The sequence below is a fragment of the Bison bison genome, unplaced genomic scaffold (assembly GCF_000754665.1).
Source record: "Bison bison bison isolate TAMUID 2011002044 unplaced genomic scaffold, Bison_UMD1.0 scf7180017864066, whole genome shotgun sequence".
In the NCBI taxonomy this organism is placed as follows: Eukaryota; Metazoa; Chordata; class Mammalia; order Artiodactyla; family Bovidae; genus Bison; species Bison bison.
Genome location: NW_011494638.1, coordinates 7,805,318 through 7,818,026, shown reverse-complemented (window position 1 = coordinate 7,818,026; position 12,709 = coordinate 7,805,318). Strand labels below are relative to the sequence as shown.

Genomic DNA, 12,709 nt, shown 5'->3' with positions numbered 1-12,709 from the left:
AATTAAATTCACACATTCCCATCCATTTTAGTTCACTGATTCCTAAAATGTCGATGTTTCCTCTTGCCATCTCCTGCTTGACCATGTCCAGTTTACCTTGATTCGTGGACCTAACATTCCAGGTTCCTCTGCAGTACTTGTTCTTTACAGCATTGGATGGTACTTTCATCACCAGACACATCCACAACTGAGTGCCATTTCCACTCGGGCCTAGCCGCGTCGTTCTCTCTGGAGCTGTTAGTAGGTGTCCTCTGCTCTTCCCCAGTAGTATATTGGGCATCTTCTGACCTCGGGGCTCATCTTCCATGTCATATCTTTTGCCTTTTTATACAGTCCGTGAGGGCCTCACAGCAAGTATACTGGAGTGGTCTGCCATTCCCTCCAGTGGGTAACATTTTGTTGGAACTCTCCACTATCACCTGTCCAACTTGGGTGGCGCTACATGAGAGTTCTGCACAAAGAAGAGAAATACTGTGTTCCAAAAGAGCACCTGACCGCTGAATTGGGATTAGAATGTAGAAGGCAAGCATGGAAACCAGGAAACCAGTTAGGAAGCTATTTGAGTAATCCCGTGACAGTTACAGTGGCAGACATCAGGGTGATGAGAGTACAAATGGTGAAAAACGGCTGGATTCCGAATGCATATTGAAAGTAGAGTTACCAGGTTATGCTAGAGATTGGATGTGGAGGTAAGATGGCCAGACCAAGGGTAGGAAAAGGTGGTCAGGAATATCTTCACAGGTTTTTGCCTAAGCCCATAGAGGTATGGAGTTTGATCAACTCAGACAGGAAAGACAACAAATAGAGATGCTGAGTAGGCAGTTGGATCCAGGAATGAGTCCAGGGCAAGGTCTTTGCTAGTATACGAATTTGGGGATCATCACCAATGGTGTGTAAAGCCATGAGACAGAGTGATAGCAGCAAGGAATGAGTGTACACAGAAAGTCAGAGAACCAAGGGGGTGTCTTGTGAAATTATGAGTTGGGGGAGAAGAGCATCAACTAGCAAACGATAGTGAGGAGGGACCAGTAAATTTAAGAGAACGACCTTGAAAGTGTACTGTCCCACTAGCTAAGACAAGATCCTTTATCAAAGAGGAGCGAACATTCAGCTTTGCCAAATGCTTAAGTCTGATGAGAACTAAGAGTTGAGGATTATTAGTTGTAGCATTGCCAGTGATAACCTTCACAATCTGTTTCATTTAATGCCTGAGGCAAAACCTTAAGGAGTAAATTTAAGAGAAAATGTGAGAAAAGGAATGAGAGACCATGAATACAAACAACTATTTGGCATTTTTGCTACATAGAGGAATAGAGAAAAAAAGTGAGGCTGGTGGGAAAAGCAAGTTGAGACTTTTTAAGATGAGAGAAATAGCTCCTGTTTGTTCCTGGGAAAGATCCATAGACAGGAATTTGATAGAGAAGGAATAATTGAATTCTTGAAACAATATCCTGTCCTAGAGAGGTTAGGACCTGGTACACAGGTTGTATCTAGGGAACAACATTGATAGTTTGACTTAATGACAAGCAGAGTATGCAGATACTGATAGGTGCTTAGATGTAGTTTTGAGAATTAAAGTTCTTACTGCTTCACTTCCTTCAGTAAAGTAGAAAACCTATTATAAATGCACCTAATTGCAATACAATTTGCTATTGGCATTTTGACATATCACCAAGTTATTTATTCATGAACAGATACAGTATGAACAGAATTCATACTGTGTACTAGGCATTGCTCCAGATGATAAATATATAAGTGAATGAAAGTCCTATCTTTAGGGAACATCTGTTTTAGTGGGGATGGAAACCGGATAAGCATATTTATGTCAGCTTCAGCTACTGGTATGAATGAAGATGAAGCAGTGCAAAGGGAAAGGGGGGAAGTTCTTTTTTCTAGGTTGGTCACAAAAGTCATTTCTGATGAAGTAATACCTGAGCAGAGATCTGAATCAAATGAGAGTAAACCATGCAGGTATCTGCGCAGAACATTTGAACCAAAAAGAACAGCCAACGCCGAGGCCCTAAGCAAGAACATCTTGCCATGTTGAAGCAGAGCACTGGTACAGCTGAAGCAATCAGTGAGAGAGAGGGTAGAAGAAGTCAAGTTCCAGAGACATAGTGGAGGGCCCAGATCACTCAGGCCTTGAAAACCATTAGGAGGACTTTGGTTTTTACTTTGAAATAGGATGCTGCCATGAGAGGTTTTGATAGATGAGTGATATGATTTTATTTCTGTTTTAAAAGGTTCACTGTAACAACTCAAGGGGCAGGCAGGGGTGGGATAGGCAAGGGCAGAAAGAGGGTGACCCCTTACTTGTCTATCACTGTAAATCTTAGTGACAGATGATGGTGATCTAGTACTAGCAGTGGAGATGGTCACGGTTGTCCGATTCTAGTTATATTCAGAAGGAATAGCTGAAAGGATTTGCTGATAGCTTGCATGCAGGATGTGAGAGGACTTGGCTGTAAGGTTTTGGAGCCATCTTTCTGGAAGACTAGATTTACTGTTAATTGAGGTAGGCAAACCAGGGGCAGAGGAGTTTTGAAGAAAGAATATCAAGGAATTTGGTTTTTGACAAATTTAATTTGATCTACTATTTGATATTTCCATCCAGTGTCAAGGACATCATTTTGTGTGCGGCAGCATGGACATATGAAAGGTCAGGACTGGCAAAAAGTTTGTGTGTCATCAGCAGATAAATACAATGTATTTAAAGTTGTAGCCTAGATAGGGTAATTAAGGGAGTAAACAAATACAGAGAAGACATAAGAAGCCTCGGGGTACTCAAGGCTTAGAAGTCAGGTTGCTGAGGAGCAGCCCACCAAAGGAAACAAGAAACTGTAGTGCCCAGTGTGGCGGGAGGAGAAGGCTGACTGTGGGGTCACAAAAGCCAGAGAAAAGACTCGGAGAAGGCAGGAGTGATCAGGTGTATCAGATGCTCACCAAGTATGTAATGAGAAGGCAGCTGTTATTTTTTGCTAAGTTTTACTTGAGGCTACTCTGTGTACAACTGTCTCCTTCTGTCCAAACTGAAAGTGTGACAAGGTCAGGGATCTTGCACGCAACATATGGTAGAAGCTCAGTATTTGCTGAATCTGTACTCCTCATCCCTCATCTCTTTCTAAACTTGTATTCAAGTACGTCCTTTAGATTGCTGCCCATTTGTCTGACCTTTCCTACCTAGAAAGCTTCAGGGGCTCCCCTTACCTTCACTGGTAAAACTCTGGCACCTTTCCTGACAAATCCATCCATGTCATCTTGTTCAGCCTCGTGTCCTTTCCACTTCCTATTCATATACCTATACCCTAATATGGATCAACTTGTAGTTCTGTCTGTAGACTGGATGATTTCATCCTTCCGTGGCTTTACTCCTTCTGTTTTTTCAGCCTAAGGTGACTTTCCTCCTTTGCTTGGCTAAAGTCTAGCTTGAAGAATCAGGAAGTTTTTGTGAGCCAACTCATTCAATCAGCTTCTGTATAGTCTCTGTCACAGTTCTTAATCTCTATTAAATTTCTTTTGTATGTCTTTTTTATGTTTACCTTCCCAAAAGTATAAATTATTTAAAATCAGAGTGTATCTTCATCTTCCTCTCCCATGATACCTATCACCGTGTTAACTTCTTGGTAGGCACTCTATAAATATTGCATTTTAAGAGAATAGGAAAATGAAGGGGAAGGCACACAAATGTGAGCTGGAGATGGAATCACTGCCTTGGCAGTAAGTGGGAAAAAATGGTACATGGTAAAGTCCAGAGTAGATCAAAAGGTAGATGTTTGAAAGAAATGATAAAGGTGTGCATTTATATATACATATACACACACACACTCTGTATAAAGGAGTGTAAATGCCTATGTTGAAATAGTAGAAAAATAGAAAAAGCGTTTTTAACCATTCCTTGTAATTCCTAAGTTAATATATAGTATATATAGTATGTGCTGAGTCACTCTGCTGCTGCTGCTAAGTCACTTCAGTCGTATCCAACTCTGTGTGACCCCATGGACTGCAGCCTACCAGGCTCCTCCGTCCATGGGATTTTCCAGGCAAGAGTACTGGAGTGGGGTGCCCTTGCCTTCTCCAGCTGAGTCACTCAGTCACTTCCAATTCTTTGTAATCCTTTGGACTGTAATCCACCAGGTTCCTCTTATCAGTGGGATTTTTCAGGCAAGAATGCTAGAATAGGTTGCGATTTTCCTCCTCCAGGGGATCTTCCCGACCCAGGGATCGGACCCATGTCGCCTGTGTCTCCTCCATTGCAGGTGGATTCTTTACTCACTGAGCCATCAGGGAAGCCCAGTAATAGTGTATATTTGAATATATGAAGTAGACTGTATTACATATGTGATTTATAATGTTTTTTTTAATACTTTCATATTAAATTTTTAGGACATCAATGCAAGCCTGAATAAGAAAAGGAATTTCTCCCTCCTAAGCCATGGCATATCAGTTGTACAGAAATACCACATTGGGAAACAGTCTTCAGGAGAGCCTCGATGAGCTTATACAGGTGAGAGACTAAAAATCAACATTTTTATTTAGATGGATGTATAGTAATTCTTGTTCTCATAATTATGAAAATAGCATTATTGTGTGTAGCTTTAACTTTAGACAAGTTAATGCAAGTCTTGAGATGTAAATTAGAATTTTGAATTCATAATTTTAGGAAAATTAACATTTATACATAAACTTCTCATCCAAGAACATATTGTGTATTTTTGTATATCTTGAACTTTGATGTATTTTATTAGATTTTTTTTTTTAACATATTACTGATCCCAAGTTTTTTCTCAGGACTTGATTCCTTCAGTTTATCAGTGAAAACTTCTTTCCAGATACTGTGAAGGAATGACAGACAAAGTTTTGTCCTGATGTTATAACATCACTGTATGTTTTCTTTTCAAAATTATGTTTGTTTCAAGATAGTATAAGAAAATACTGTCAGGTTTTGCTTATTAATTGCCTGTCATTGCAAAAAAAGAACAAGGGATTCGAGTTTAGAGGCTCTGATTAACCTTAGTTAAATTTTAGATGATAACTCATGTATTTTTATTTTTGTCTTTAATGTTCTTCCCAAAGAGGATTCATGACCTTTATTTTTTCAGTCTCAACAGATTACCCCCCAACTTGCCCTTCAAGTTCTACTTCAGTTTGATAAGGCGATAAATGCAGCGCTGGCACAGAGGGTCAGGAACCGCGTCAACTTCAGGGTAAGGATATATTCTGAAATCTAGAGGCTGCACCATGGTTGTCACAAAAGTGATTTTTACAATACCTCCGTAGTTATTAATCATAAAAAGACATGACTTAATGAAACTTTAAAACTTGTTTTAGACCAACTGAATCCTGTTTCATATTTAAATGATACATCTACCAGTTCATCCACTTAATGTAAGACACAGTTTTTAGATTTTTATTCCATTATTTCACAAATCAGCCTATATATGTTTGGCTGCCTTCCTTGAAGAGTTACTGAGATGTCAGACGTCTGAAACAATATCTTCAGGATTGAAGGTAAGGGAGAGTAATCTCTAAGGATCAGTTATGATTTTTAAACTCTGGCCAGGGAAGTATAATGTAATTTCTAGAAACTTCATGTTGCGTCCCACCTACTCTTAGATAGCATGGCTTACTGGCAGACCTGTTGGCAAATAATGGGCTCTTCTGATAGCTAGGTCTCATAGGAATCATTTGTACTTTGAACAGTAAGACCAAACCAAACAATCTTAATTTGATAGTAAATTCGGATTAAAAGATATGAAAATCATCATATAAAAAGAACATAGATGTTAATTTGCATTTAAGAGAACATCAGTGTTTGGGGATTTTGGTTTTAGCTGGTGATGAAAAACACAAAAGACAAAATGCCATTTATTCAGCAAACATTTCAATGCCCATTAGTACAAGGCATTGTTCTGGATATTGGGTATAAAAGGCAAAAGACGACAAACAGGGCCACATTTGACTTATTTACATGAAGGGATAAAATCTGCATGTATTTTATATTTGTAAACAAGTCGCACCAGTTTCACATGCCTAATAATTATCTAGAGTAAAATATGTCTTTATAAAATTTTATCAGTAGATTCTTGAACAGTAGTAATTCTGGCAAAGTTAGCTTTTTTTTGTACAGTCATATATATACATCTGTCTAGTTTGTTATTCAAAACTTGATCCTTTAAATTGAGCCATGATGGTACATAAACTTTAGCCCATGTAGAGAATTTGTTTATAGAGTCATAGGGTTCACAAGGTCTGAGTGATCATCTAGTTATTGTAGATTTCTAGTCTGGATCTGTTTAAAGGATTTAAAAAGTGTTCCTCAGTTATGCTGCTAAGTCGCTTCAGTCGTGTCCAACTCTGTGTGACCCCATAGACGGCAGCCCATCAGGCTCCACCGTCCCTGGGATTCTCCAGGCAAGAACACTGGAGCGGGTTGCCATTGCCTTCTCCAATGCATGAAAGTGAAAAGTCAAAGTGAAGTCGCTTAGTCGTTGCCAACTCTTAGCAACCCCATGGACTGGAGCCTACCAGGCTCCTCCGTCCATGGGATTTTTTCCAGGCAAGAGTACTGGAGTGGGGTGCCATTGCCTCCTCCGTACTCAGTTATAGATATATGTAAAACAAAAAGTGGGAAAAATGTATAGTAAAGATAAAGTGTAACCACATATCATCTATAAGGAATATTTTGAATATAAAGTATTGAATTTCAGCATATTTGAATGTTCACATGCTAATCGTAAATCACAGTGACCTACCTAGTTCACATTATTGACACAGCTACCACCGACTGGAAATGACAGTAACCTACACATTCATAGGATCGTGGATTATACACACACTCAGGGATGCCAGAAATGAACACTGAAGTTGGCATTTGGTTTTTCAGCCTTCCAAAAGCCTCAAACTATAGTCAAAAGAACAGATCTAATTAAAAAAAATTTTTTTTACACTTACAACTTTCTGTCTTTTTACTTAACAGTATGTTCTGAGTGATTTTCAATGCATTAACCTCACTCCTACTGAAACGTCTCTTGCCAGGTTACTTATTGATAAATCCAGTGTACAATCAGTAATACTGTTGATTAATCTCTTAAAATTCATACTTCCCTTGAAACCATACTGTTCTAGCTTTCCTTCTATTCTCTGACTCCTCTCTCAGGCTCCTTTGTAGTTTTCCTACTGTCTCTGTCACTTAATTGTTGGTTTTCCTAAGGGGTTATCTAGGGCTTCACATAGGCTCCTTTCATGATCTCATCCAGTCTTTGACTTTAAAGCTGATATTCTCCCATACTTGCTTTTACAGTCCGGCTGTGCACTGGATACAGTAAGTTGTAACTCAAACTCAAATTTAACTTTCCTCTCAAACCAGCTTTTTCTATGAACCAGCTTTTTCTGGCTTGTTACAGGAGCCAGAAACTTGGGACTAACAGAGACTTCTGTCTTCACTATCCAACCATATCCAGTTGGTTGTCAAGTTTTGACAGATCCATCTTTTAAAACCTCTCCACTTCTCAGGACCCTTTGCTCCTGCTATTTCCCAGCCTCTCTCACCTGTTTGACACAGCCAGCTATAGCTTCTTAGGGGCTCCTTCCTCCAGTCACACTCCCCTGTTGTCTGGTCTTCATGCCATCACCAAAAATGCAATTTTAGTACATTACTCCTCTGCTTGAGATCCTTCACTGACCTCCTGATACCCTCAGGATATGAAAGCTTTCCCAAGGTTCATGATCTCTTTTACCTTAGGACCTCCTGTCATATTCTGGTTTCTGGAACTTCTTATCCCATACCAGGTATTTGTCTTCATTGCTGCTGTCCCACCTTTGTTTCCTTGACTCCTTAGTCTTTGGAACGCAAGCGTCCTCTGTCCTGTCTTCTGCTATACTCCAAGTAACTCATGCTTACATAGCACTTCACGCTACGTATTTACTTGTTTTAACGATCCTCCCTGCTCAGCTAAACCTCCTGAGTGGCAGGGATCATATGTCTATTGTTTACCATTGTATCCTTAGCACCTAGGATGGTAATTATTCCTATTATTTAATGAATTTAGTAAACTGAGTCATAACCATTATAGTTACCCTAGTCATCCTAACTTTGTAAGACATTAGTGAGAACTCACATTTTTGGTATTACAGGTAACGCTGCAGGGAACAGTTTTGTGCTGAATTTTTTTTCTGGTTTGAAGGTTTTAGGCATGTAAGTGTCTTATCACATACTAAATTTCAGTGTTTTGTGAATCCATGTGCATGTGTATGTCTCTCAGGTTTTGATTATACTCTGCTAGCATTCATCCTTGCACCATCACACTCTTCAAAAAGACCTTTTTAATGTTCAGACACATATTTTTCCTAAAAGAAATAAATTAGAAGAATGTCAGTTGCACAGGACAATAATGTTATCTTAGTGGCTAATATAGTAATGTTTCTAGGAATTCCATGCATTTGTACAAATTTGGAGAATTAACATACACAATAAAATAGGTTGCTTTCTTAAAATAGTTTCATAAAAATTCAAATACATTTTCATAATTTCACCACATGAGGGCAGTAGAAATACAAATTCAAATTTCCCTTCAGATTTCAGGTGAGTAATTTGCAGGCTCTTCCAGTGCTGGAAGTAGTCTGCTAACTAAAATAAACTCTTACCTTGGCATATTTCTCTAGGATTTTTTTTAAGTAATAGTATGGTATTTTAACACTTAGCTTGCTTGCTGTATGTTCCTTAATTTTCATCCTATTTTGAGAATTATGTACTTGTAGCTAGGACTTCATAAGTTGTCTGGAGAAAAATGTGAGGGGGCAAAAATGACTTCATGGTTTGCCTCAATGTTTTGTTTTAAAGGGCTCTCTAAATACATACAGATTCTGCGATAACGTGTGGACTTTTGTATTGAATGATGTTGAATTCAGAGAGGTGACAGAACTTATTAAAGTGGATAAAGTGAAAATTGTAGCCTGTGATGGTAAAAGTAAGTGTCTACCCTAATTACTGTGAAAGCAAAACTACTTGAAATCTTGTTTTCATGCGTCTTTAGACAATCATCTGAAAGAAAGGGGGAAAGTTGGCTAATGATCTACTCCCAGCTAGAGACCTGGCTCCTTTCTCAGATTCTAAATTCTAGATCTCAAATAGTCCTCTTACTAACTTTAGGTATAAACATTTCATATGACACATAGACTACTTGCACAGGTTGAATTTGTGTTGGGGGAAAGGGGAACAAATTAGTAAGCTTTTCTTCCCTATTTCTGTTACAGGTTTGAAGTATTTCTCAAGCTTTTTCTTTTTCCTTAAGTGTTTAATTTCAACAATTTATCCTATGGTTTCTGTGTTACTGAATAGCTATACATTTTAAAGTGATTATTTAAAATCTTTTAAATAATTATAAGAGCCCCATCACTCATAAGGGTAAACATCTAGTCTTTTCATCTGCTACTCACAGATATTTTCACAGCAGACCTAGGAACTTGTTCACGCCTTTAATGTTTCAGAAACTGTATGTCCCTGCTTTCTGTCCCGTGATTAAATTCAATTAGCAAAAATAAATATATAAATTGTATTTTAAATATACTTACTTTTACTTTGTATTCTGAACAGTTTGCATTTAAAGCAATTATTCCTGAAATTCAATAGAAAAGACTGTTACATTCCAAGAAGGGGACTTGTGAAAAGCAAGAGAAAGACCAATGTGGAGAGCAAAACCCTACATTTCTTGGGTTATAGGTTAGGTTTTTATTGTTATAATTTGGGTTTCAAAGAAACGCTCTAATCACTGAAAAGATATAAAGACAGAAAACCACACAGAAGAAAAGACATCATTTGTAACATCATCTGGAGATAACGTATCACTTGAGTATATAATCGTCTAGCCTTCATTTATATATATCTTTATAGTAATACTCATTTGTGAATACATCATTTTTCACACAATTCATTAACTGTTGTTCTCTTAAGCCTGATTTTTGATAGCTGCCTGAAATTATACCTTTCTCCCTTTTTTAAAGAAATTGTGTTTTCCAGATGTCAGAGTCTAAAATGAGCAATGTTACAGTGGCTTGTATGTTTCAGAAGGTTAACTAGAAATAATCATTCTAAGAACTTTAGGATAACTTTACATAGTTATCATATACATTGGTCCTTGTTATAACAACAACAAAAGTCTGTTTAAAAATAGCTCCTGGATCACAAGTGATAACATTTCTCTATATGTCAGATAATGTATTTTTTTCCCCAAGTCTTTCTTATAATTTAGGCTAATAGCATCCTTATAACCCTTAAGTTTTCAAACTTTTACTATAGGATTTTAGCATTACTGTGTAATTTCTAGACCTCTACCAAAATGAGTTAATTATATGGATCAGCATCCTGATGGAAATTTTCTATCTGTACTCTCCTGTAGCCACATCTGATATTAAGCACTTGGAATGGGTTAGGGTAGCTGAGATAGTTAATGGTCTCATATATATTAGTTAACTTGAAGCACATGTGCCTAGCCAGTGGCTACCATATTGGACAGCACAGTTATAGACTAGCAGAGTGTCGGTTTCAATTATTTGAAACATATTTAATAACCAAAAAGTCAGTGAAGGCCCCTGAGCAAACTTAGTATCAAAGACTCCATGTAAACATATGTATTTTACTTATAAATGGTCCTTAAAGTATATTTCTCTTGCTTCTTAAAAATAAAAGATGTATCTTATTTTCTCAAACTTCAGTGGATGTAAAGTACAAAGCAGCCTTACCTCCTTCGGTGGCTTCTGAGGAGCCTGCTGCACTTACAGCACAGTATAAGTGATTGCTCTTCAAAGAAGAAATTGTTGAGTATTCAAGAAAAGTTTAGATTGTGTTCCGTGTTCCTCTATGTCAGCAGAAAAAAACAGTCATTAAAATATAAATGGCTGTGGCAGTTAGAGGTAGGAGATTAAGTAGTACCATTCCTAACCAGATAAATGCAGTGCTACTGTGAAATAAAACCATTTTTTCTACAGGTCAGCTATCTGAAATACAGTTCAATTCCTAATAGAGAAGCAGAGAAAAAGTGATAGTGACTAGAATTTGGGGGTTTTTTTCCTCACCAGGAATTAAATACAAATTTCTTCTGATTATACATTATTGTCCTTTGTGGTTTTAAATTTTGGGAAAGTAGAGGACCTGAAAAAAAGTATATAAACCAAATGTAGTATGCCTTGATTTTTCTTAACATAAATATGGAGGCTAAAGGTTGACTCTCCCATTAAGGTAAAATGACATTTAAGTACAGAAGATACTACTGTGGTCAGCTTTTTGTCTCCGCTTCTTCACCACCGTTAGTTCCTGTTTTACTTTTGAAAGATTTTCTTGAAATATTTAAGTTGCTTCTTGAATTTACTCTTTCTCTCCTCTGTTTCCTAGATACTGGCTCGAATACTACAGAATGAATAGAAAAAAGAAATGGCTTTTTAATGCCATCCTGTTACTGTTCATCGCTTTTTGAAGAGAAGCATAGAAGAGACTTTTTTTTTTTATTTATTCTAGCATTGCAGAAATGACTACTCTGTGCTATACTATCAGAGAATTCCAATAGAAAGAAGCTCATAACTGTACCCTCTTTATTATACAGCATGAAGAAACAGAACTTTTTTTTTAATGACAAATCAAACATTGTTGCCTTCCTAGGACCATTCTTTAATAAATTCATTTTAAAACTCAATGTGAGTAATAACTGCTAGAGCCACTAAGCTCACAATATGTGGATACTAGATAAGCATTTTGAAAGAGTACCATGTTCCTTGCAAAGGAAATTAGAACATGCGTTCATTTCAACAGAGTCAAGTTAGTTATCAGTTGCGAGTTCAGCTGATGAAAGCATTAGCAGGGGCAAAACCAGAATTCCAGACTGGAACTTTCCTTATAAAAATCTTTTTCAGAGTGCAAAAACAAGGGTAATCATTGGTGTGAAAAACTCAACTAAGAAAAAATTAGACCATCTTTAGACAGCTTATATAGCTAAAATAAGGGCTTCCCTTGTAGCTCAGCTGGTAAAGAATCCACCTGCAATGCAGGAGACCTGGATTCGACCCCTGGGTTGGAAAGATCCCCTGGAGAAGGGAAAGGCTACCCACTCCAGTATTCTGGCCTGGACAATTCCTGGTTGCAAAGAGTCGGACGTGACTGAGTGACTTTCAATAGCTAGAATAAAACCAAAAAACCTATTTGCAACATCATAAAATAGTCTTCACATGACATGTAATTAAATTGGCCATAACAGTCAAGTTGCATTTCTAGAGTGCTCTACATCTTACCAGTTACTAGACTTTAAGTAAAAAGTCCTGTTAACCATCTGCCATATCTTTGTGTACTTGAAGGAAAAGTTTTGTCAGTCTAGGAATACATGATGAAGAATGTGGCATTTCTAAAAATGCCTCGCAGAATGTTTATATTTAGTAGGAGCAGGCTTTTAGAGCCCCAGCCTGTGGTCCCCCCCAATTCAACCCTTTTCAGTATGACGCTGTCTTTTCACTCTCACTCCATCATAAACCTATTAAAATATTAAAAAGATCTTTATGTTGCACACAATCCCTCAGCTTTTCTTTTGTTGTTGAGAAAGCATGTTACGCTGTAGGTGTCACGTTTTTAAGTCAGTCTGATCTGTGTAAGAGAAGGACCGACATCATTAACTTGATTATGGTAAACACCAGGTGCTGTGTGTTTTTCTTCTAGATAATCCTCACAAAG

The 12,709-nt window shown here is 37.6% G+C and overlaps 1 protein-coding gene across 1 annotated transcript in view; it reads left to right on the top strand.

Annotated features, from left to right (window-relative positions):
• Positions 1-11,684, top strand: part of GTF2A2 (general transcription factor IIA, 2, 12kDa) — a 31,744-nt gene extending 20,060 nt beyond the window's left edge. Inside the window, exons 2-5 of the mRNA XM_010836835.1 lie at positions 4,384-4,504; positions 5,100-5,204; positions 8,840-8,966; positions 11,387-11,684. Coding sequence (XP_010835137.1) covers positions 4,433-4,504; positions 5,100-5,204; positions 8,840-8,966; positions 11,387-11,412 — 330 coding nt within the window. The 5' untranslated portion in view covers positions 4,384-4,432 and the 3' untranslated portion in view covers positions 11,413-11,684. The remainder of the gene's footprint in view (positions 1-4,383; positions 4,505-5,099; positions 5,205-8,839; positions 8,967-11,386) is intronic.
• The last annotated feature ends 1,025 nt before the right edge of the window (positions 11,685-12,709 follow it).